The sequence below is a fragment of the Mirounga angustirostris genome, unplaced genomic scaffold, assembly GCF_029215605.1.
Source record: "Mirounga angustirostris isolate CCGP_5_RB_7025 unplaced genomic scaffold, mMirAng1.0.hap1 SCAF_6, whole genome shotgun sequence".
Lineage (NCBI taxonomy): Eukaryota > Metazoa > Chordata > Mammalia > Carnivora > Phocidae > Mirounga > Mirounga angustirostris.
This window is the reverse complement of record NW_026991714.1, coordinates 3,908,953-3,934,247: the sequence shown is the minus strand read 5'-3', so window position 1 is coordinate 3,934,247 and position 25,295 is coordinate 3,908,953. Positions and strand designations below refer to the sequence as shown.

The 25,295-nt window shown below is 54.6% G+C and overlaps 2 protein-coding genes across 3 annotated transcripts in view; both read right to left on the bottom strand.

The window, feature by feature from the left end:
- Window positions 1-10,251: 10,251 nt before the first annotated feature.
- On the bottom strand, window positions 10,252-15,088 carry ACKR1 (atypical chemokine receptor 1 (Duffy blood group)). Its single transcript, XM_045876692.3, has 2 exons — window positions 11,676-15,088; window positions 10,252-11,273 (listed from the first exon to the last, which is right to left on the bottom strand). The coding sequence occupies exons 1-2, from the start codon at window positions 11,697-11,699 to the stop codon at window positions 10,302-10,304; spliced, it is 996 nt and encodes a 331-aa protein (XP_045732648.1). The 5' UTR covers window positions 11,700-15,088; the 3' UTR covers window positions 10,252-10,301.
- Window positions 15,089-15,239: 151 nt separating this feature from the next.
- The window catches only part of CADM3 (cell adhesion molecule 3), a 29,154-nt gene continuing 19,098 nt past the window's right edge, over window positions 15,240-25,295 (bottom strand). For both annotated transcript variants that reach the window (XM_045876690.3, XM_045876691.3), the window contains 8 exons: window positions 24,807-24,947; window positions 24,150-24,302; window positions 23,350-23,487; window positions 22,903-23,073; window positions 20,662-20,752; window positions 20,072-20,241; window positions 17,053-17,178; window positions 15,240-15,499 (listed from right to left, as the gene is read on the bottom strand). In XM_045876690.3, the coding sequence (XP_045732646.1) occupies window positions 15,381-15,499; window positions 17,053-17,178; window positions 20,072-20,241; window positions 20,662-20,752; window positions 22,903-23,073; window positions 23,350-23,487; window positions 24,150-24,302; window positions 24,807-24,947 (1,109 nt within the window). In that variant the 3' untranslated portion in view covers window positions 15,240-15,380. The remainder of the gene's footprint in view (window positions 15,500-17,052; window positions 17,179-20,071; window positions 20,242-20,661; window positions 20,753-22,902; window positions 23,074-23,349; window positions 23,488-24,149; window positions 24,303-24,806; window positions 24,948-25,295) is intronic.

Here is a 25,295-nt window from a genome sequence, read left to right as displayed (position 1 = left end):
ACCAGCTGGAGGCAAGAGAGGAAGGAGCACACTTGAAAGTCATCCTGGAACACAGGCCTGGGTTCAGATCTTCGATTTTTCTGGTTCCTAACAATTCATACGTGACAAATTGCATAATTTCTGATTTAAGGGCCCCATTTTTCCCCTTTACTACTTAACCTCTGTCCTGCATACATGCGTCAGTATATACAACAGACTTTTAAAATGTATACTTTGTGTCCAGCCCTGGGCAAGGTTCTAGCAAGGTTGAAAGATAAGGAAACCATAGATTCTGTCCTTCAGACATCTCACCTAGGGGGGCCAACACCCAAGGACAGAGGTAAAATAACACCGGGTGCTAACTATGATCCCAAGATGCTTTGGGAGCACAGAGCAGGTACATCTAACTCCCCATCCCAGTCTGCAGGGACAGAGGATGGCTGCAGGTAAGGGGACACCTGAGGCAGGTCTTGGAGGACAAGTAGTCATTGGCCAGACAAAGGGGGGGTGTGTAGAGAGCTTTCCAGTCCAATGGAACAGCCCCACGCAGAGACACAAAGTACGACAGAAGGCCTTACCTTGGGGAGCAGCTTGTCACACATCATGTCTGGAACTTGGCGTGACTGGCAAGGCCGGGGAGGCAGGTTCCGGGGAAGGTAGGGAGGGCCGCACGTGCCATGCTGAGGCCTGGATTTCTTCTAGGATGACAGGAAGCCAGTGACTGCCAGAGGACTGATTGGTGTGTTTTTAGAATTTTTCTTGCTGCAGGTGGAGTGGTCTCGGGATGAGCCAGGCTGGAGCCTGAGGGGCCCATCAGGAGGCTGGAAAGCCTAGTTCCTCCGCTTGCCCTGGAGAAGGTGGATCTGTGCCAACATCTTGCCCTGTGAACCAGACCTGCTCCTTGGCACGACCGTGAGGCAGGGAAAGATGAGCTTGGGGCCCCCATCTCTGCTCCTTCCTCCCTTTGGTTCCCGATCCACCTCAGCTGCCTGATTGTCTCCTATCAGCAACTTGACCTTTGACCTCCTTGTAGCAACATTTCTAAGTGAACTTGCACTTATGGTCTATTATTTAATTCATGGACCGTCTTAGAGGAATTCTGTGTTGAAAGGGAACCCTGGGGCGCGGGGTGGTGTGTGCCAATGAGAGGCAGAGGTCCAACAGCAGGCCTTTCAGGGATCTGCGAGGACTTCCACCGCCCCCACCCACGCTCCCATCACAGGCTGCCTCCTGCTGCCCGGGGACAGCCTGCTGGGGTCAGGTCTGTGCCACCAAATGCAGACGAAGCTTGGCCTCTGCTTAAGGACATGGTGCCGAGACTCAGGGTCTAGAAGCTGAAGACCGTGTGGGGCTGCCTGCCTGCCCCAGGTCTGTGGTGCGTGGTGTGAGACCCTGGGTCCCACATGATGCTCTGTGGTCCCTTTGCTACCTAGAGGGAGTGATGCTTTTCCTTCCTGCGTCTCACAGCCAGCTCCTTGGCAACGCCTAGATGCTCAGTCATGCCTGATCTTGCACTCACCTCACCGCTGATCTACTGACAGTTTCCCACAATCGCCCTTCCTGGGGACCCCTCGCAGCCTGAGCACGGGAAGGACAGAAAGGCAAGAAGGTTGCATTCTCCATCAACCTGACCTCCGACTGGTGCCCCCTGGGGGAAGATGTGAGGAACCTCTCTACTTTTGGGGCCGAGGGGGCCGGGGAAGGAACTGGAATGTGGTGTTTTGTTTTGTTTTTCTCACTTTATGTAAAGCATGGGAACTAAGCATGTGCAGGGCCTGCCCCCAGTGCATGGTAATGCCTGAATTTTGAAGTCAAGTCTGGAAGGCAAGGAGACCAGAGAAGGGAAAGGTTCCAGGAACCAGGCCTTCACCTGCTAGGGGAGGGGTGCGGGCAGGGGCTCTGGATGAAGACAGCCTGGGTGAATAATCACCGAAGTGTGCGGTGTCCCTCACACTCCAGCTTTCAAATGAATTGCCCGGGATCCTGTTAAACTGCAGATTCTGATTCAGCCCCGGGTCTGGGGCAGGGCCTGAGAGTCCGTATTTCCTCCAAGCTCCCAGGTCATGCCAATACTGTGATCCATAGCCCATATTTTGAATGGCAAGTGTGTAGAGTATGTGCCATTAATCTATGCCAGAGAGCTGGGGGCATCTCAGCATCTGCTGAGCAGACAGGTTCTCCCCACTGCACCACCTCCCACAGCAAGGAGCCTCCGAAGGACCCCATGTGCCAAGGGACAGAAACCACAGGCGACCATGTAGGAAGAGCTGGAATGTGGTCATTTTGGGGTCCCTGGGGCAAGGTTCAGTATCATAAACAGCAGAGGGTAGGGATTGCTGCTTTTTGGCAGTCCAAGAACATTTTATGCTGTGCCCTAAATAATACTGTAATGCAGCCAAAGCCAGCCCAAATGCCAGGAAAATGCCTGCCACAGCCCCATTATCGCCCTCACCGGGCCAGCCTCTCTTTTAAAGGAACGCTTCCTTGGCGCTTCTTGTTAAGCTGTCTCGGGCACATTGTGTTAGCCTTTTGGTCCCTGGGCCAAGTGGAGACACAGGAACGGAGGTAAGCAGGGCACATCCAGCATTCCTGCTCCTTCTGGCGGAGTTTACGTGCAGGTGGAGTGAACGGCCCAGAAGGCAATGGATGCTTCCCCAGTTGCCTGCAAGGCAGACTCTTCTTTGATACTAATTGTGATGTATGTCCTCTTAGCTGTAACTCATTTGACAGCTTCCACATCTGTCAGTTCATTTAATCTTCAGGTCAGATCTGTGAGGGAGGTGGGACTGGCATCATTACCTGCTCTTTCTCAAGTGGGAAAACTGAAGCTGGGAGAGCTAAGTCACAGAGCTCAGAACGCCTCGACCCAGCCGTCCAAACACCCTGCCTTCACACACTGTGTCCTTTCCCAGGGAACAGAGACGATCTTGGAATCCCTGGCTGGTGGCTGCGCATCCTGAAGAGCTGTCTACTCTGATTAGGGGAAGGTATCTAAATTAACATCCTCCAAGGCTTGGCAATGAGGGGCAGGGGGGGTGTAATTGGTAAGCAGGGCCTTAGTTCTACCACCTCTATTTCTTAACGCTGATTCTAGTGAAGAGATTTCTAAAATACATATTTCAGCTTCTCTGCGTTCCCTTCATAGTGCCCCTTCATCCTCTTAGAGCCAATATCCGCTAATAATCTCGGCCAAACCTGGGTCTGGAGAGAAGGGGAGCCGAAGTGACCACTTTTGGCCACTAGAGGGACCCCAGGCACCAGCTACAGTTTTTTTTTTTTTGCAGCAATTGGTGCCTGGTATGGTACCCACCTCTTGGAAAGATTCAGGTCAGGGGCGTATCTGGCTAGGAATCCCTTCATTGTTCCACAGACCAGGTTTGGAAGAGACCAGAGTATCCTGGCTCTGAACCAGAGGACTTTAATTCAAGGATCCAAGCAAAGAGACTAAAATCATCACAAGTGGGACCCGGACACCAGAATCAAGGAATTATGCATTTTGGTCTAGCTCTTTCATTTAACATATCATCACAGGGGTTTCAGAGTCTTCTGGCCCCAAATATTCTCATTCAGAATATCTTGAATGGAGTCAAGGACTATTGAAAGCCTCTCTCCAGGCGATTCTGATGCACTGCCAACTCAGGGAAAAGCTGCTGGACTAGTCCTGGCTCTGTCCCAGTGCATGGGACATCCCTCCACTGTGTCTGATGATTTGCTATGGTTCCGCCTCTGCTTGAGTCCTTTCTGTAACTGTGAGCTCATAACTCAAATCAGATCTGTCCTCTTATTCTCTTGCAAGACACCAGTTCTGTTTTCCTGTAACAGCATTTAAAAAGCACGTGCAATTTATCTGTGTGTTTAGTGTCTAATCTCTGCCTCTCACATTTGTCTCTAAACTCCACAAGAGCGAGGCCATCCTCGGATATGTTCACTGCAGTAAAACAAGAGCACAGAGTAGCGCAGAGCTCGGTGTGTGTGCGTGCACGTGCGGGTGCGTGCCTGTGAGCATGTGTCTATTTTTTATAGTAACAAGAATGCCATAGCCCATCCCTGTCATCTGTAATCCAATTGTGGAAAGACTTTCTTAACATTCAGCCAAAATCAATCTGTTACTTCTCCCCCATCCATGTCCCTAGTTCTAAGGCCACAGCCGACATTTCTCTAATGCTCCCTTCAGAGGACAGCCATTCAGCGAACTGAAGATGGCTGTGTGTTTTCTACATTTTCCTAGAATTGGGGTCCTACTCGCCTCCCCTGCTCCTTCAGCCCCTCTGTCGGGGTTGGGGGACTGTCATTTCGGCCACTCGCCTTTAAAGAGCTCTAATTTGTTAGTGTGGTCCCCAGAGCTGAGCCTTTGGTTCCCAGACTGGCCTGTGCAGGGCGGGAAGGAGCGGTGGAGCGTCCTGCCTTGTCTCTTACTGCAGCTTGAGTCTGCATTCGCTTCTTGGCTGCCACACACACTGCGGAATCATCTGTAGCCTGTGGCCGAGTGAAACCTCTAAGTTGTTTGTTTGTTTGTTTTTTGGTAAGAACTTCTGTCGAGCCAGGTCTCTTCCATCTTGTTTTTGTGCAATTGATTTTTTAAAACACAGGTCTTGCCTTAATTTCTATTAAATTGTATTTAATTTCTGCAATTCTTGCTATCCCATTGGCCTTCCCTCCAACTCTGTGCTCCCAGAGATTTCCATGGGTTGCTCTCTTGTCACCCAAGAACATGGCGGGAGCAGCCCCATCCTGGAGACTGAAGGAGTGGCCATAGAGGAGAGACATGGACATGCTTTTGGAGATTCCAGGTTGCTGGCAGAGACGGTCCACTTCTTCCTCACCTTTTCCTTGGGGGTCACAGACAGACAGGGGCCAACTGATTTGTAAAGCGCTTTCCACCACACCCACCTTGGAAGAGTGTGGAGGGGAAAATGCCCTCCATTCTTCTATCTTCTCTGCATCTGTACATAAAGAACGTTCCTGGCCACCGCGGGGAGGCAGGGCCACCACGGGGAGGCAGGACCACCTGCTGATGAGGGGCTTTGTGATTTGCTAATGGTCTTTGGGTGTGAAATAGAAGCCCGGACTGAAGCATCAAGGTGACCAAGGACCTTGTGGGGTTTCTGTATGTCCTGGGACCCAAACATGTGTAAGGTTATTAAGGAGAAAGCTGGGAAGTCCTGAGAACCTAGGAAGGAAGGGGACAGGAAGGGACGAAGTGGGTCCAGGGAGATGCTGATGTCTAGAATTGTGTCTGAGTCTTTTCTGTGTCTTCTGGGACCTCTCCCAATGTCCTGAACTTAGGAGGCACTCAATACATCCTTTAAGTGAAATGAGTTACACACCCTTAAGTGCCTTCAAGGGTTAACCTGACCAAGTGCCCAGAACTGCGTAAGGAATGGACTGCTGCAGTGGGTGGGGGTGGGCTCCAGAAGGCTAGAAAAGGAGCCAGAGCTCCGAGGTCTCAAAGGGGTGGTGGCAACGGGCAGTGGGGGCGCTGAGCTGAGCTGGGACTGAAGGAAGGAGAAGAAACAAGCAGTAGGGAGGCCAAAACGTCTCTTAGGTCCACAAAGAGTGTGGGCTCCCTCCCCGAGTGTGATCAAATCTGAGGAAGTGGCTGGACTCCAAATTTGATTCTGAGCCAGTGGAAGACCGTCTCCTTGAACTCGGGGGCATCCCCGGGGAATCACTTTTCCTCAAGTAAAGATGAAGGATGGCAGGCCTTCCAGTCTCCCCCGATGCCCGGAGCTGTACCGTCCCGAAGGAAAGCGAGCATCACTCCTCCCACCTGTGACTCGGGGACTGTGGTGAGTCCCCCCGGCAGCAGCTGCCCAAGAGTGGACACAGAAAACAGGTTCCCCGGCCAGAAATCTTTTATTTTTTTTTCTTCTGAGACATTATTTAAATTCAAGTTAGTTAACAAGGAGTGTAGTACTGGTTTCAGGAGTAGAATTCAGTCATTCATCGCTTCCGTACAACACCGAATGCTCATCGCAACAAGTGCCCGTTTAATGCCCATCCCCCAGTTAGCCCATCCCCCCACCTCCCTCCACCCAGGCCAGAAATCTTGTGCTGACAGTCCTCCAGTCTTTTCAGCCCCCAAACGACTGAATAGCTGGGAGAGATGCCCTGGAGGACTTCGGGAGGAGGAGCTCTGGGCCCTGACATTTGTTCTGGGGGAATTCTGTGTTTACTTGTCCCAGGGGCCTGCAAACCCTCCAGGTTGGGACACCACGCTTTATTCATAGGAAATTAATTAATTCACATATTTGGCACCTATTTCCTGAGCTCTATGTTCCAGTCACAACAGAGTAAAAGCTCCTGCATTCTTGACACTTGCTTTGTTGTGGTGGGGGAGGGGCAGATGAGCAGGAAACTGGTCCGCAAACCAATGAAGAAAGGAGACAATTTCAGTTTATGATACACACCACACTGGAAACATCTCAGGTGAATTGGCGGAGAATAACTGGGTGCATGGAGTGGCCAGGGGCTCCATCTCATTTGATGTCAGGAAAGGTGAGTCTTGGAAGAGGCGATATTTGTATTGAGGCCCCGAGGATGAAAAGGAGCCAGGCATGGAAACTGCACAGGGAAGAGTGTTCCAGGCAGAAGAGATGTCAAGTGCAAAGCCCAGAGTACAAACAGGGTTTTCCCATTCAGAGAACAGAAAGTTCTTTAGGTCCCTGGGCCTCAAGCTTCCTGAGCAAGGAGGAGACAAAGCCACCATCGGATCACAGAAATTCCTGCGTTGAGTTTAACTCCAAGGGCGGTGGGGAAGAACTCAATGCCAAATTGTGGGTGTAATATTCTATTTTCCTAAAGAGAGATTTCGTCACTTTCACTGGATTTTCCAAGAGACCTAGGACTCCCCCTTCCCCAAGCATTAGTAATACCCGACTTCGAGGGAGAAGAGCAGGCTCAGGTCCTTCAGAAAGAGGCAGTTTGCAGCTGTAGACAGTGTATTATTCTTTCAGGATAGAGGGAAAGACTCAGGAAAAAAGTTCAAACCATAAGCCTTGAGCAGGACAAGGCTGGGACTTGGAACATTGTCTGGGAATCTTAGGGAGTAGGCAACTTTAAGTGCCCCCAAAACATGGTACAAGGAAAGGCAGAGAGACATAGCAGTGTTGGGGCAGTTGGGGTTCTCATGCTGGAAACCCAGTTCCCAAACACATGGACAGGGAATTAAACACATTTGAAAAATTGCAAAGACTTCTTCCTCTCGTTTATACAACTGCGTCGGAAAGATTTCCTAAATGTAAGTGTGACATAAAGATGGCTGAAATCCCCTACAGCTATGCCCCCCTCCCAGTTCCCCTAAACCAGTTTTTCAAGGGGGTCTCTGGAGATCCTGCAGCAGGTAGTCATGGGAGAGATGAAAGCTGACGCCCACTTTTGCTGAACTCATTTCTCAGCTGGCCCCACCCCCTGCGTGCCCCATATCCCTCCTGCCCAAATCACCCAGAAGATGTGTGGATTCGATTTGGAAGGACTTGGACTTGTTAATTAACCTAAACAGTCACATTCGTCTGCAAGGTGCATTATTGTTAATTAAAGCTGTGATTCTCCTTGTGCCCAGACGGCGGGCTGCTCTTGTCAGAATAATTAGATAGCATACGACGGTTTTCAGGCAAATCCCTGGCAATTAGAGCTGGTGAAGAATTGGGTTTGAAATCCCAGTGACGTTTTCAATCAGAATTCCTCAGAGGGCCACCTCTGGGGGAAGGTGATGATGGGGCTGTGGGGTTCGGACATGGGGGTGGGAAAAAGGGTGTGAGGACAGGTATCTGTTTCCTGCAACCTCTGGGAAGGGACCCCAGCCTGGAATAAATGAACTGTGGGCATCGCTGTGATCATCAGTCTTCCCCGAAGAAATAAGTCTCCCCCTGGAAGCAGTGTGGATGGACCTTCCCCAGGGCAAGGTGAGCTCCCCACGCTTGCTTGCTCCCTGCTCTCATCTTTCAGAGAGGATTGTTCCTCTAGCCGGGAGGCCCACTAACTCAGACACAGCTAATGTCCCTGCCAACCCTAAGATGAAATTCTGAAGGGTTCTAAGGAAACAGGAGCTGGGTTCCTGAGGGGTTGCTGAAAAGATGCCAGGTTCAGATCAGTTTAGGGGAGGCCGGTGGCATGCGGTGGGTGGGTTAGATGGCTTGGGGTGACAACTTGGGGTGGGAGGACCCCAGGAAAGTCTGATGGATGAAGAAACATCCAAAGTCAGGTTGAGGCTCACAGAAGAAGCATCCCTGTGCAGTAGACAGTGCAGGAAAGGGTCGCGGGGAAGGACTGGGGCAAAACAGCAGGGCAGGGGTGGGATGGGCTGGAGATAAGCGTGGAGAGCCCGCCCCAGCCTCCCGGACCTCTTATCAGCCACCAGCTTCTGCCTCGGCCTTGGCTTCGTGAGAGATGTGATAGGGGCTCTCTGGGCTTCTCTCCAGCGAGACCCTGCAGACGCGGTTTGTGTCTAGGGGCTGGGGCCCGGGCTGGGGCGGGGGTGCAGAGCCCCGGGGGCTTGCGTACAGCCTCCCGAGTATCAGGCTGACCCTGGAGGTTTCAGGACGGAGAGCACCCTCCACTGCCCGCTGCCCCGAGAGGGGGTCGGGGGATGTCAGGTAGGATGGAGAGGGGGCGGGGCTGGCGGGTTCCGAGGAGGAGTCTCTGGAAAGAGGATGAGAGAGAAATCCCTGTGCCGCCTTCGCGAACTGTGGTTGGAGGCCTCAGCATAAATTAGGTTTGTAAATTCTCTCTTTTTTCATTTTCCCTTCTCTTCTTTCTGTCTCAGAATGCCTCCCGCGGCTCCATGGGCCCTAAGTCCCGCCTTTCAATTTAGGATGAACCAATCAGCAGCTCCCCCGATGGTTGCTAAGAGACAGGAGGTGGGGGGGGGGATTTGGAGGCTTTGTCACGCACCCACCCAGGAAAATTCCTGAGCCTCTCCGCCGCCTGCCCAGGATGTTCTAGCTCGTGCCTGCTCCTCTCCTGCACTCTCCTAGCTGTCTCCAAGCCCAGAGGCGAGCAGGAACGGTGTAGGGGAAAGCCAGGTTAGATCACGTCTTTACAAAACAGGACAGGCTGTGTCCCGATTCAGACAATGGAAGGTATCCTTCAAGTTTCCCCAGCCTTCAACTGGGTTGGAGGGAGAAACTCATTTTTGGGTGTGTGGCATCTTGGGTCGAGGGTGAATTTGCTGGTGGTGGTAGAAGTTGCGTCCCTTACAGAGAGGGCTTATCCACTGTCCTTCCAACCATTACCCAAACCTGGAGAAAAAGCCTCCAGGACCATGACTATGCAACCAGGGCATCAGGGGGATAGCTGGGTTCAAAGGGGAAATTTGGGGGATTCTAAGCAGAAGATGAGTCAGGTCAGGCCCCTCCCCTTGAAGTGCCTCAACCTTCTCGACTTCTTGATTTTTGGTCCCCTGTATGCATCTCACACAGACACACAGAGAAAACTTGGCATAGATGCCAGGGGAAAGAAAACACATTTGGGTAGGGAGTGAGTCGTTAATCCTGATTCCACATTCTGAAAACAAGGATGGAGAGTGGAGCAAAGTGGAGGGAGGGTCTGAGAGAGCGCAGGGCGGGCACACAGGTGTGTGTGGTCGGACACTGAGGGAGAGGCACCCACACGCGGACCGGTGGTATTACATGCATGCACCCAGCATGGACGTAGGTGCCAACAGATGGAGACAGACAAATGCACGCACACACACACACACACAAGTGTGCACGCTCACACACACACGGGGATTAAGGTCCTGCCGAGAAATGAACCTCGGGGAGATGACTCCTAGGAAGTGGCTTTTCGAATTATCTTGATATGTTCCCTGGACTAAGGGAGCCCCCCGGGATGCTTCTCTCCCTGATCTCTAAGCAAAGCCAACAGGTGTCAGGGACATAGAAGGCAGAGAGGAAGGCTGGACAAGACAGACAGGGTGGGGAGACATGCTCTGAGTCCTTCTCTTTTTTCTGTTTTCTCTCTCCGGTTTCTATTCCTGTTTCATTTGCTTTCCGGAGCAGCTTCTCTTCCTCCTTCGTGTCTTCTAGTTTTTCAAGTGTCCGGCTCCCCTCATACTCTGGCATCTCTTCTCCAACCCCCTTTGAGACGGCAGTAACCCCACACCTCTAGAGAACATCTGTGCGCCCTGAGGAAGTTTGTACATGGTTCACTCTCTCCCCAGGCCGGCTAGAGAAACAGACGCCGCCGGCAGGAAGGTCTGGCATGAAATGCCTCTCTCTCCATGCTCCTTCCTCTCCTCTATGTCCCTGGATAAAATAAGAAACCATCAGCTTCATAAAAGCAGTGCAGACTTTAATTCAGGTGGACAGGTGGGAAAAGAGCTAAGACTTTGCTCCCTCGGTGTCCAGATGAGAAGGCTGTCTGAGCGGGAGGGGCAGGGAGGACCGGGAGGTGCGCGCCGTCTGGTGGTAGGACAGGGCTAGGAGCAGGGGTGTGGCCACGCAGTGCAGAATGGCCATGGCCTCTGCCAGGTGCTGTAGCAAGTCCAGGGCCTGCTGGGCCAGACATGTCGACAGGACCAAGGTCTTGGACCTCACGAGAAAGTCCAGGCCCACAACCACCCCATAGGGCCACCAGAACACAAACCAGGCCCACAGGACGTTGACCCAGGGACACGGCCACCTGCCCAGTATTTTCATCAGCGCCTTGGCTCCCAGCAAACCCAGCGGCAACAAGGTGAAGATGGTGAAACAGGCCATGATGTGTGACAGCTGCAGAAACCAGTGGCTCTTGCTGAATGTCACGGAGCAGAATCCACGGGAAGTGTCAGTGGCCAGGGTGACTGGCAGCCCCAATAAGATAGCCATTCCCCAGAGTCCCACACCGAGCCCCAGGTTGATGTTGGGGACCTGACCTGTGCTCATTTTGGGGCCCAGGCAGGCATGGCAGCCTATCAGCAGAGCCTGGGCAAAGGCTGAGCCATACCAGACCATGTGGGCCAGATGGCACAGCGCTGTGCCCTGGACACCGTTCAGCCCTGGTGCCAGGATGGGCACCGCAGTACTGAAGAGGGTGCTGCCCACGGCCAGCTGTATCAGGAAAGGCCGTTCGGGGCACACCTGCCAGTGGGAGAGAGGTCTGAGGAGCGCGAAGAGGACCGCCCCACCGGCAAGGATGCCCAGGACGCTGGTGAGGATGAAGAAGGGCAACGAGGAGCCGTCCAGCAGGCTGCACGAGCGGCAGGGGGCAGCTGCGTCCACATTGCTGTAGTTATAGTTCAGGTCATAGGAATCATTAAACTCGTCCCAAATATCGTCTCCAAAGGGGAACTTAGTAGAGTCCTCATCCGCCACCTGGAGGACAGCCCCAGAGGGGGCAGACAGTCAGATCATCTGTTTACCCCACTGAAGAGTCCCTGGGAATGAGGGCGCGGGAGGGGGAGATGGGGAGGCTAGCCTGGAGGAGGGGACACAGGGGGACAGTGGGAGAGGATGGAACAGGGAGCCTGGGAACCTGGGCAGAAGAGCAGGGGAGGGCACCGGACAGGAAGCAAGAGCCGGACAAGGTCAGGGCCAGGGCACCAGGGACCCAGATGGATGGGGGACCCAGGAGACCAGAGTAAGAAGGAGAAAAAGGAAACAGAGGGAAGGGTGAGAGAGGAGCGGAGAAGAGAAGAGGTGCAAAGGCCCCCGGGCAGACCGAAAGAGGTGGTGAGGTAAAGAGATGGGGGACTATGGGCTTGGCCCCACACTCACCTGGTACTGCAGACAGTTCCCCATGGCACTGCTGGACTCAGGGCAGGCAGAGAGAAGGGCTGGGAACGTCCTATGGGCAGCTGCAGCTCCAAGATAAGTGCCAGGGGCTAATGAAGGCCATCAGTTCTGGGCAGGGCCATGGGATAGGCGGCGGGGGGGAGCTGGGCATTCAGGAAGACTTCGTCCCACGCCCATGGCCTGCCTAAGCCTCAGGAGCAGAAGGGGCACTAGCCCGGGGCTTCCTGTTTTGAGGTTGGATTCCATCGGTGGGGACCTGCGCTCGGGAAAGGAAAAAGGCGGCCAGCAGATAGTGGGTATTTTCCCGAAGGTGGAAAGCGGAGCTGAGAAGCCAGGGGGTTTTCCAGCAAGGACGGAGTCTTCGAGCACCAGGAAGGAAGAGGGGCCAGGGGTGACTTGTGAGACAGAGATAAGAGACCTGCTGGGAAGGCGGAGGGAAGGGGCAGTTGATGACTCTCACTGAGTCTCCACCCCCTTGAACTGGATCCAGGGAAAGCTGGCTCCAGGGCGACATTTGTGGGAGGGGGTGTGAGTGGTGCCTGGGGTTGATCCGCGGGTGGCTGATGGCCCCAGCGCCCCGCCCGTGTGCACCCCAGTCTGTGTGTGTGGCTGTGTGTTGTATGTTGAATGCACATATCTGAGCGCTAGGTGGTAGGCAGGTGTCTGGGTGTTTCCGTGCGAGGACGGGAGGGGCTGGGGGGCAGCTTTCCAGGCTGCATAATGAAGCTACTTCGGGGAGCGATGGGGCGTTCGTCTAGCCACCTATGGGCGCAATGAATGCGTTTTCCATACCCAGCACAGTACCCGGCCTGATGAGTTAAAGCAGGCTCTGGGGGACAATGGGGCAACATGTTTTAAAATGGGACGGTTGCCTATGGGGTAATCTCTATTCATATTTCTGTTGGGGGACATAAAGTTTCTGGAACGGCTGCACTGGCTGGCATCTCAGCAACATGCACAGTCCCTTACTGGGGTGGGGTCCTCTACTTCTCTCTGGCTGGCGAGCGAAAGCATGGACTCTGCAGACGCAGGCCCCTGAGCCAACACCTCTGCTCTTCTGCAGCAGCTCCCACCCGGCTTCTGCACCATCTCTGACGTTTCCCTGTATTTTACTCTCTCGGGTGGGGAAACAGCCGGGACTTTGGGAGGGGTAAGTCATGGAGTCTCAGGAGCTGGTTAGGTGACACTATTTCACTCCAAGAAAGCATGGCATGTTTCAACTCCAATCTCACCAAGAAGCTCTTTTGCATTTAGGTAGGGGTGCATGGAGCCAGAGTAGGGAAGCCAAGACACAAAAGGTGGGCGCCTTACGCAGATCTTCACCCCCTTTCTTCCCAGGATGCCAACTCCAGTTTCAGGTTCAACGTGAGCGGGTTAGACAGTGGTCCCTGGGGAGGGTCTGACCTGCAGTGGGGCTGGTGGAGCCTCTGCCTTCATTTTAACCTTCTCCAGCACCGCCTGGCGATGCGCCATGGGGAGCAGTCAGGCACCCCTCCCCAAACACTCTGGAAAGCAAGCACCGGCCAGGACCCCCAAGGGGGCTAAACACCCTTCTCTCCCTTGGAGAGTTCTGTGGTCTCCATACAGGGATGCCCTTGGGAGGGGGCATGGCAAGGCACACGGCCACCCCCAGAGGCGCCGGATGCAGGGGACACCAGCAGGACCACCCTCACACGCACACGTCCCAACTGGAGCAAGAAGGAGGCAGCCGGACGACACGGATAATCCAGATATATTGAGGGTGGCCCCTCTGAGATTAGCACAGGAGAGTTAGAAAGATTATAAAGATACACGATCCCCTCCCTGCTCCCCTCCCCCCCACCCACAGACAGACACACACAGCACAACGGCCCCTCCCCCCCGCCCCCCGTACAAATATGGCTTCTGTGTAATATGGACAGAGTGGTTCAGCTCAAAGAGGAAAGGTGCTGGGAGACAGGGAGCCGACAGGCCTGGGGCCCTAGGCTGCCTTGCTGCTGTGGGGGGGGGGCCCTGGCTGAAGTGGGGGGTGCCTGCGGTGCCCAAGGGCCCTAACCAGCGGCTGGAAGATTCACGAGGCTATGACCTGAACTGAGGGGGTGGGCGAGCCTGCCGGACGCGGCAGGGAGGATGTGCCGGAGCGGGTGAGCGGGGCCGAGGGGCACCCTGGCTCAGGGAGTGTGGGCAACCTCATCTCCACGGCAATGAAGGAAGACAGAAAATCAAAAGCAGGGGTGGAAATGGGAAGGAGACCGAGGTCTCAGCCCCAGCCCTCGCCGCGCAGGGGACAGACTGTAGGGGAAAGAAGTGACAGCGGTCCTCCCAGGGTCGGTGCCAGGGAGCGGCCTGAGGGGTGCATAGCAAAGCTGTGGCACTGGCTCCGTGCCTCTGAGAAGGGAAATTGAGGCAGGGTTTGAATGCTCTGTGTTTTAGGGAGAGGCGAGATGGACAACTGAGCGAAACACATCCTGGGACTGTTTTCTCCATGACCGATGGGCACTGAGGGTGGCCTGGGACACATGGGGGCGGAACCACAGCCCAGGTGAGGTCCACAGCCTGATTAGGAGCCCGGCCCGCCCGAAGCCCTCCTGGCGGCGTCCCAGCCCCCCCCCCCCGCCCGGGAGCCCCCCTCCGGCTCTGTCTCACACACATGTGCATGTACACACGGACACCGTAACCACACACTCACAGGGTTCACATTACGCCCCTCGTCTGGGCAGGACACAGCTCAGTGCAGCGAAGCGCCTTTTAGTATTTTTGTTGTTATGTCTGCCTGGCTGCTGTGGGAACGGGAAGGGGCACAGGCGGCACAAGACGGGAGGAGTGGTTGCCGAGCGATGCCGGAGAGAAGTGGTGGCCCAGCGACAGCGGGGCTCGGGGCAGAGCCAGGGGCCGGGAGCAGCGCCTCTCCCACAGCTGCTGGAGCTTCCCCCCCACCACCACCCCGGGGCCTGGCTTCCTTCGCCCCAGGGGCGAGGGGTAACACGGCCCTCTCCGCCATCCTCCCCCCGCAGATCTACCCCCTCCGGGCAGGGACCTGCGTCCTCCCCATGCGGAAGCCCTGGGTCCCTGCGTGGCTGCCTTCCACCTGCGGGTCACACCTCCTCGGGGGCCCCCACTCACCCCTCTCCCGTTGTGCTGGAGGAGGGGTGACCGGGTGGTACCTGCTTCCCTGTCTGTAGCTTGAGGTGCGTGACTAGCAGAGGAAAAGCCCCCTCCAGCTTCTGCTCACCACCTCCCCATTGCCCCCCCCGGAGGCCAGGAAGCTGCTCCATGGTGGAGGACGGAGGGTGGAGGGCCGGGGAGGGCCCCCCACACCAGCCCGGCTTGGCTCCCTGTCCTCACCCCTCCGCCTTCGCTCTCCTCCTAACACTCCAGGGTTGTTCTTTTCCTCACCCAGGGCCCCTGCCCCTCCAGCCTGGAGACGGATTTGATTTGGGATTGTTATAAAAATAATAATAACCCAAACGCAGAGAAGCCACGGAAAGGGCTGAGGGCAACCCTCCCTCCCCCCCGCCCTCCTCCCTCCCCATTCCAAACCGAGTACAAAACCGCACCCAAAGCAGACATTCTGTACAGGGGGGTGGGGAGGGCTGGGGAGCAAGCGGGAGGGGCGGCCCTGGGGTCGCTCTGTACAAGTCCAGGTTGGTGATGGCCCCAGCAGTCCCCGTGGGGCCCCTGGGGGGCGCAGGAGGTGGCTGGGCGCCTCTAGATGAAATACTCCTTCTTGTCGTCCCCGCCCGACTGCCCGCCTTCTGCATTGATGATGGCCGTGTCTGCGTCCGGGGCGTCGTCCGAGCCTTTGGCCTCATGTGTCAGGTAGGTTCCTGCAGAGAGGGAGAAGCTCCTCCTGTCAGTTTCAGGAGCAGTTTCCACACCTCTGAAGCCCACCCCCCACCCCTGTCCTGCCCTGCCCGCCCACCACAGCTGTTCCTGCAATGCTTCTCCTGCTTAGAGCTTTCTACCTCCCCACCTGACCCAATTTGTATCTTGCTGCCAACATCCATCACCTGACTGCACCTCATGAATTAATGAATGAATGCAGTCCTTAATTAGAATCTTATTTATAAAACAAGAAAAAAAGCCCCATGTGTGTGTGTGTATAGATGCATGGGTGTGTATATGTGTGTATACATACACAGGTACGTGTGTATGGGTGTATGCATGGGTATGCATGCCTACACGTGTGTAAGTGTGCGTGCGTGTGAGCACACGCATGTACATGTGTGCTCCTACGGGTGTGTATGTGTCTCTGTGTGTACCTGCATGTATGCATGTGCATGTGTGTCTGCACATGTGTAAGTGTGTGCACGCATGTGAGCACACACATGTACATGTGTGCTCCTCTAGCTGTGTGTGTCTGTGTACCTGTATGTGTGCACGTGTGTCTGCACATGTGTGTGCATGTGAGTACACACATGTACATGTGTGCTCCTACAGGTGTGTATGTGTCTCTGTGTACCTGTATGTGTGCACGTATGCATGTGCATGTGTCTGCACATGTGTGCATAAGCATGTGCGCGCCTCTGTGTATATGCATACATGTGAGTATGTACATGTACCTGTGTGTGTACCTGTGTGTGCAGGTATGCATGTATGTGTGCATCTGCACATGTGTGCATAAGCATGTATGTGCGCCCGTGTGTATATGTGTACGTGTGAATGTGTGCATGTACATGTGCGCACCTCTAGGTGTGTGTGTGTCTACGTGTACACCCGTGGGTATGTGTGCACGTGTGTGCATGTGTGAGTATATGCGTGTACGTGTGTGTATGCATACATGTGTACCTCCATATGTGCATATGTGTGCACCTGTGTGCACATGCATGTGTGTACACGTGAGCAGGTGTGTAGCGAGCATGCATGCCCACCCTAGGTTGGGGACAGGGAAACTGCAGGTCAGCCCCGAGCAGGTAGCTGAGATCTGGGTCAGCCCATGCAGTTGGACTGCTGGCTAAAGTAGGTACAGAGGGAAAGTCTGTGAGGAGTCAGCAGGCTTGGATACAGGAGAGGAGAGGAGAGATGGTGTGGGGACAAGGCGCCGGGGGACCAAAGGACAAAGAGATGAGAAAGGAAGCCAGCGCAGGAAGAGATGGGACGGAGTGGCAGAGTCGGCAGGTCTCTGCCTGAAAGCACGAGACCCTGGGGGCAGAGCAGTGTGGGAGCAGCCGCCGACTGAGTGGGAAGGCTCCATTTTACTTGGGTGATCACCGAGGGATCGGGCTCTACTGCGGGTTGGTGGTGCTCAGTCAACACAGGGCTGGCTGTCTTCTTTCTTCCTCTCACACTCCAAGGGGCCAGCAGAGTCCCCAAAGGCCCATCCTGCAGCCGGCTCCCGGCTGCCTCCCTACCTGCCCTCAGGCTCCCCGCTGCCTCTGACCTTTGTGCCGGATCAAGTAGTGGCCGAGGAAGATGAGCAGGATGAGCAGCAGGAAGACGATGAATGCCACGATCCCACCAATGACGGCGTGGTAAGTGCTGGAGGACGAGGGTACCGGGCTGGGGTCTGCGGGGAGGGATGCACACAGTCAGACCTGGGGAGAGCCCTGGTCTTAGAGCGTCTCTGGTCTGGCCGTGGGCAATCGGACTCAGCACAGAACACGGGCTGACGCCAGCAGAACGGACTGGATCATACGGCAGGGGGGATATGCCTTGTTTTGTACCCTTTTTTCTTACACAGTGTCTGGAACGCAATAATTGTTTAAAACAATTATGTATTCCTGAATAAATGGACAAATCTGCTCACACTCAACCCTTTAAATTGTTTCTGGCACGGAAGCTTTGGTCAAAGTTCACTGCTTTAACGCCTACATGGTCTCTTGTTCTCGCTCTTGCTTTTACTTTTGGGATATCAGACTATATTCCTTCTATCCCCTCCAGGCCCTCTTACCTCCTGTCTGTTTGCCATTCAGAGCTGGCCTCTCTAGTGGGGCCCCCAACCTATTCCCTGTCCCCCGGAGACCAGACAGAGCAGGGGCAGTGAAACACCGACGAAGCTGGGAAAGGGGACTCTGACAGCACCTCCCAGAGTGCCACGGACTACAGCTGCTGTGTAAAGAGCAGTTCTGAGATGCAACGAAATCCCAGTCCTCCAGCACGCCTCCTCCGGGAGGTCTGGGACTCCAGCATCACATTCCACCATCCAGAGGTTTGTGGGGAAGGCAAAGACTTCCTTCATGGATGCAACCCCCCCCCGCCCCCACCCCAAGCTTCCTCCCATGGTGGCTAATGTCTCTGCCCTCCACTGCAGCATCTACGGGGTTGGGGGGGGGGGGGCGTGTAGATCCTCAGAGCACACACTGGGCCAGGCATGCCACGGACAGCACCAGCCTAGTCTGGGCCCCAAATATCCAAGACAGTGCCCAGGCCCAGGACACAGTTCTGATGTGTCCAAAACTACATTAGCCGTAGATACAACTCTCCCACCCATGGGAGTGCTACTGTTTTCCCACAGACTCAGCTTGAGTCTTGATGCCCCACTGACTCCTTGCAGATTTTGTCTTTCCTATGTTACGTCTCCTCAAGCTCGACTGGGCCAGCTTTTTGGTTCCTTGACTGTTGCTATGCCTAATTTGACAAGAAAACATTTATGTTTTGGTTTTTTTATGCTCTGCTTGGGGGTGGGGGGAGGATTGGCCTGGAGGCTCCATGATATGATGAGGTGGGTGTGAGGGTGTTGAGTGGGAAGAAGCAGAGGGACGTCGCCCCTGTCTTTCTCCCAGGCAGCAGGTGACACACAGTCCACGCTAAAAAAAAAAAAAAAAAAAAAAAAAAAATTAATGCTGGATAATTGTTCCGAGGCTATGGAAACGGAAATGCCTTAGAAAAACAGAGCTTTCCATGGCCAAAATGACGTGTGGGGTCATCAGTTACAGATCCCTGTCTCTGCTGGAACTCCTTTATTCCTTCCAGGCTGGTGGGGCCAAGACTGCTCAGGAGACGCCTGGAAGGAGATGCAGAACCTCCTCCTACCGCCGGGTGTCAGCACTGGAAGTGGACGCTGTGAGACAGGACTGGGTGGGGGAGGGCGGGCCCGCAGGAGACCAACCACCAACCACAGGGGCCAAGAACTTTCAGCGCCCTGCCGGTCAGCCTTGGAATTGGCAGGGGGAGATCTGGGGGCTGACACTGGTCCTCGATGCTGGCATCCTATGCTAGCTTTGCTTGTGGTGCTGAGGCAGTTCCCACATACCCAGGCCTGTCCTGGAGTCAGATTCACCCCATCTACACAAACACCACGCTCCCACGGGTCTCAGGTCTCTTATCCATGGGAGGCCCGACGGCCATCACCTCACTGACCGAACGGGCATTTCCAGCAAGGGAGCCTCTGGTGTTCCCCCGACAATGTATTTCCCCTATTTTGAGCTTATAAGGTTTTCTGGCAGGACCCCACTGCCACTGGGATCTTCAAAAATTCTGCCCACTTAATTGTGCAAGACTGTTGAATCTCAGATCTGTACCTCTGAAACAAATAATGCAATATATGTTAGAAAAAAAAAGAAGAAGAAGAAGAATGTAGCAGGAGGGGAGGAATGAAGGGGGGGAAATCGGGGGGGTAGACGAACCATGAGAGACGATGGACTCTGAAAAACAAACTGAGGGTTCTAGAGGGGAGGGGGGTGGGAGGATGGGTTAGCCTGGTGGTGGGTATTGAGGAGGGCACGTTCTGCATGGAGCACTGGGTGTTGTGCACAAACAATGAATCATGGAACACTTCATCTAAAACTAATGATGTAATGTATGGGAATTAACATAAGAATAAAAAAATTAAAAAAAAAATTCTGCCCACTCTCCAATAAGGGGACCTCTGTGCCAGCCTGTCACGGCTCCTGGGTTTTGTGGTCACACCTTTGGGAAGAGCTTCAGAGAAGAAGCATCACTAGTGTCTCTGGGAGATAAGGCATCGGAGAAAATGCCCTGTGTCTCAGCGTCGTACCAGCAGACCTCTGTGTTCTGCCTGGACCCACCCTACCCTGTCCAAGGTCTGCAGCAAGGACATGGTGGTGGTGGCTCCACGCGTCCCCTGTGGGTCACAGGAGTGGCAGCCTTGGGACAGCCCACTGGAAAGGGGAACTCCCACGCTGGCCCCGGTGAGACTCTGGGGCCTCTCCACATAGAACTGTAGTTGTTGCTGCCTGGGGAGCGCAGGCAGGGGAGGACGGTGTCCGGTGGGCCACCAGTGCTAACCAGGCAGTCGAGAGCCTGACATCCTGCTGATTGCTTCCGTGTTACACGTTCCAGAGCGGACCTAGAGCCCAAGTCCCAGGCCCTTCCGCGGTGGGCTCTTGCCCCTCCCTTGCCCCTAGGGCACAGCAAGGGGTGCTCTCAGGAGCCGAGACACAGGGCGTGGCTGGGCAGACAGGGCGAGGGGGATGCGGCGGAGGGCTGGGACGGCTCACCGTTCACATTGAGCGTGTAGTAGGCCTTGTAGCTGCCCATGTTGCTGGTGGCCGTGCAGCCGTATGTCCCACTGTCGCTCTTGTTGAGGAAGGGGAAGATCAGGGCACTCTCCTGGGTCATCTTTAGCGGGGGCACACTGCCCTCCTTCTCCCACAGGTACTGCTGGGGTCTGTGGAGGCAGAGAAATCTCACGTGTTTGGGAGAGAGCAGGCCAGGGGGCTGAAGGGAGACAGAAAAACACCTGGGTGGAGGAAGTCAAGGACGGTTTGACGCAGGCTGAAGGACTTACAGGGGCCACAGGCACGAGGTGCTGAAGGGAGGGGTGACCCCTTGGGGTTTGACCTGAGGATGAGGGTGATTTCCTAACTCGTATCTGACTGTGACTTGGTTGGTCCTACGGGGACCATGGGGGCAGCCAGAGAGTGCCCCCCTTCTGCGGCTTTGCAGGAGAAACAGGTGGGGGATGGACGGCGCAGGGCAGGGACAGGGAAGGCAAGAGGCTGACAGTAGGGGGCGATGGGGAGACTCTAAGGGAAGACCACAGTCTGAGGTGCGGAGGTGCGCTGGGGCGGGAAGCGGATCCTCTTACACGGGATTGCCACGGCCCTCACAGTGGAGTAGCAGTTTCTGGCCCTCGCGGGGGTGTGGGGGGTCTGGCCTAATCTTCGCCGTCGGTGTGTCTGTGGAGAAGGAAAGGGCGTCAGCGCACAATGGCCACACCGTCCAGGAGGGGACCGCCATCCCGCCATCATCCAGTTGCGCATTACGGCTTCCATCCCGAGAAGTCTCAAGCGCTGGCGGGGCCCGGGACAGAGGCCTCCACCCCCCGCCTGCCGCGAGCCCAGTCCACGGTTGCTACTGAACGCGCGTGGGATTCGCACTGCAACCCCGTAGAGGTAGGATTTCTGAAGATCTGTCGTGGTGGGGACCGAAAGGACGTCCTAACAGAGAGCTGAGAAAGGGTCGACTTAATGCACATTTTTGGTAACCAGTGAACGTGAACGGGATCGTTTATTGAGCTCACACTCTCTCCATCCTCTCTGTTCTGCTGGGAGTTTAAACTGAAAGCAACAAGGGAACACAAAATATCATTTTCCACCGTCAGTCCAACAGTGAAGTAAGAGCTTCCCAACAACAAGAGATGGGGGTCATATTTGGGCGGCAGAAAGGCACTGACATGGTATAGATGAGCTCTGTGAAGGCATAATGGCATCTGCCATGGCGCCAAAGGGCTGCTGGGAGGCTAGGTCCAGATGGCCGCACGAACAATACAGCCAGATGCTGGTTTAGAACAACAGATAAAGAGGCCGAGCTTCCCCCAAGGACAGAGCCAACCTTAACAACCAGTTAATGAACGTGTTTCTGTCAGATCAAACAGGACAAAGAGCATCAGGCCAGGTGAGAAGATGGGTGCTCCAGGGCCCCACAGCCATAGAAACCTCTAGCACAGTGCCTGGAGTCTAGCACTTGTTGACTGACTGCTGATCACAGTTGGGCCTAGAGAGTCAGCGCCAGATGGTCTGGTACCTGACAGAGAAGTCTGTGGGGTTCGGACATGGGAGGGCCCTCCTGAGCCCTAGACAGGGACCCGGGCCTGGGGCCCCACACTTCTAACTAATCAGCAGAGAAACACCTTACAGCAATAGACAACTCTGAAGTCTGCACAGTTCTTTCACAGATATTTTCCCCTTGACCCTCACGCTAACTCCGGGAAGTAAGCAGCCCCTGGGAGATGGCAAGTTTGGTGAAAGAGGCACAGCTAGTCGGTAGTGGCCCCGCGGCTGGATTCGGGGCCGTCTGCCGCCAGCTTGAGAGTATGCCAAATGGGAAGTGACACCGCCCCAAACCTGCCTCACATTCAGGTTTCAGCAATGGGTCTAGCAATTTTGAAGAGTGCCAAGTTCAGTCCTGGGTCTTCCATAAGAAAGAAGATGAAGCAGCTGAGTTATTTCAGGAAAATGCCCGCCTCTAGATAAATTAGGATAAGAAATGCATTATTTTATAACTCTCTGTCTTCTGCCTCGGTACTTTCTTTTCTTTTTTCTTGGTTCCCCGACTCAGAAAATTTACAAATTTCCTCAGGTGAGGGTGGAAGTCTCCTGTCCACACCCAAGGCAGATTCCACAGAGAAACAAAGACCCTTGGAAAGGTTCCAAGTAGGGACTATGACAGTGGCCATTGTAAGTCAGAGAGCCAAGAACACTTGCAGAGCTGGGGCAGACGAGGAGGACCACAGGGAAAATCTGGGATCCTGAAATCACAGTATGTTGGTCTAGGAAAAAGCCTTAGTGGTCACCAGGTTCATCTTCTTATAGAGCAAATAAAGAGTCAAGCTCAGTGGGTAAAGCCCTTTCCTTAACCTCAGAGAGCCTGGAGCGGTGGGGGGCGGGGGGAAGACTAGCACCTGCATCTTCTGACTCCTGGTTTGCTACAGTTACCACTAGAGCTTACAATCTAGCTGCATAACCCTGGCCTAGCTCAGGGCTTAGTAAACTTGCTCTGGGGCCAAATCCTCCCAGCTCTGTGTCTTTGTAAATAAAGTTTTATTGGAATGCGGCCACACTAATGTGTTGACATACTGTTTATGGCTATTTTCCTGCAGCAACAGCAGAGTTAAGTAGTTGAGACAGAGACCATGTGACCCCCAAAGCCTCAAATACTTGCTATTGAGCCCTTTACTGAAAAGCTTGCTGACTCTTGGCCTGGTGCTGTCACCCCTCAACTCATCACTTATCTGTGCACAGTGCTTCGCATATATAGTCACGAGCACTTTCTCCCCCCGCCACCATCTCATACCTGATCCTTCTTCACCCAGAAGCCCACCACATACATAGAACTTCGATGCGTTGAGAGGTGGATCTGTCAGCTCCCTTTAGAGATTCATGGTTCACAGAGCATACGATGTCAGCCCCATCATCCTCACGGGAAACCTGGAATGTCACTGAGCTGCTCACGGTGAAGGTTTTACCATTGGGATCTTCCTGAACGCGGGTTGGTTCTCCTGGAGTACAGAACAGACACACACACACGCATACACACAGACAGAGTGAGCCCTAACATACAGATACAGTGTGGGCCCCACGGCAGACATACAGATGGCGAGTCTCAACTTAGACAAACTTAGAAAGTTGTGAAATGGTTATGTACACACAGGGAGAATGTAGGCCCTAGCACACACACACACACACACACGAGTGTGCACATACACAGACATGTGCCCCTCTCTTCCTCACCCACCCCACCACCTCCTTCTGAACCCCAAAGCAGGGGGACGTACCGTGGAGCTCTTGGTCGCCCTTCCGCCAGGTGAGCTGGGCTGCAGGTTTGCTTCCAGAAGACTGACAGTTTAGGGTGGTTGTCTCCTTTTCCCGTAATGAGGACTTGTAGCCAGTAATTATGGGCTTCTGTGGGATTCCTGCCATGGACGGGGGATGGCCAAGATAGGAAGGACAGGCACCATGAGGTGACCTCAGCTGTCCCTGCAGAGATGGCCCCTCAGTGCCGGGGGCCGGGGGGGAGGAGTCAGGATGCATGAGTCCTACTTTGGTTTAGAATGGGTAGAAGACTAGAGAAATCATCTTTCTCTTCAATCTCTTCCGTAAGGACACACAGGGAAGATCTGATACATGACCTGACACCCCACAGCAAAACTGTCTGGCTAAAGAAATGGTGTGAAGCCCAGGGGAGCAAGGAAGAAAACTGAAATGTAGGACCCAGGTAAGAGCATGTAAGCAGCTGGGGTACTTGGACAATAGAATCATACACTACAAGTACTTCTCGTTTTCCTCATATAATCTTGGGAGGTTCGTGGAATAGACGTGAGCATCTTTCTATCATAGGTTAGGAAATTCAGGCTCAGAGAGAATAAGAGATTCCTCCCAGAGCACACAGTAAGTAGAGGAGAAAAGATCAGAACCCAGTGCTATTTGCACTTGGTTCCATTGTGAAGGAAGCACAGACTGAAGTTTTCCTAAATGCTGGGAGACTTGCCTGGCCTCTGGCTGCCTCGGGGGCTCACCTAGGAGCTGTGTTTGCAAGGAAGCCCACTGTGGAGCCCCTGGGGTTGGGGAGCCTCACCGAGCACAGTGACGAGGGACTTGGCGGTCCTCACGGGCATGGTGAAGATGGAGCAGGTGTACTCGCCCTCATCCGCCAGGGCTACGTTGCTGATGCTGATGCTGAGCTCATGGGGTGTGGATCTAACCAGCTGGATCCGATTATCACGAAGGGCTGGGGACATCGGGAGAACGGGAAGCAGGGCTTTCACTGGCACTGTTCATCTTCCAGTCCCAGGCCAGAGTCTTTGGGAGAAGGGGTCTAGCATGGTTTGGGGCAGGGAAAACTGCTTCTGAGTTTGAGCAGTCTTCATGCGGTCAGTCACTTTCCTGAGCCACTGGGCAGGCACAGCAGCCTCAGGGACGCTCAGAGAAGTAGGCTTGAATCTCGTGGGCTGCCGTGTGAAGCACACGGGGCAACATTGACACCAGCTACATCTCAGGGCTGCTTTGGGGTGTCGCCAGGGAGGACCCTGTGGGACCGTGCATGGTTCAGGTCAGAGCTGTGACACTACAGTTTTTCTGGAGCCAGGGGAGGAGCCCCTGGCGTGGCTGCCTCCTCCAACAGCATGTCTTCCCTGTGCCCAGCCTCCGCACCCCAGGCACATATAGCCCCGGGCCCTGCGGACCCCTGCCCCCGCCCACAGTGCCCCCGGAGAGAGGACACCTGGGACAGTACCTCTCTTCTCGCCAAAGTAGAGAGTCTGCTGGGCAGGGTTAGACCACTGCAGAGACGAGTCCTCGTGATCTTTCACGTGGCACTTGAGCACCACAGTGCCTCCAGCCACCACCGTCTCGTCCGATGTCCAGGGCTGGCTATCTGCAGGAGTACAAGAGGGTCAGCTTCCTGAGGAAGCCCCAGCCCCTCCACCCACTTCTGGGCCAAAGCGTGCCTCGTCTAACCCCGGCGGTCCAAGGCCCGGGGGTCTGTGTTCTCGCAAGGCATCGTGGGAGAAGGAAGAGAGGTGGTGGGGAAGGGGAGACAGACCTTATTTCCTCTTGCTTGGAATACACAGAAAAACAGTCACTTGTTGAATGTTTGCTGAGTGAACTGACAGGGCCGCAAACATTTAGGGGAATAAAGGCGCCCACATCTACACAGAGCACCGCACATGCATCTTTCCTGAGAGGCTCTGCCGTTCACTTTGAAAGCACGCACACGCATCTG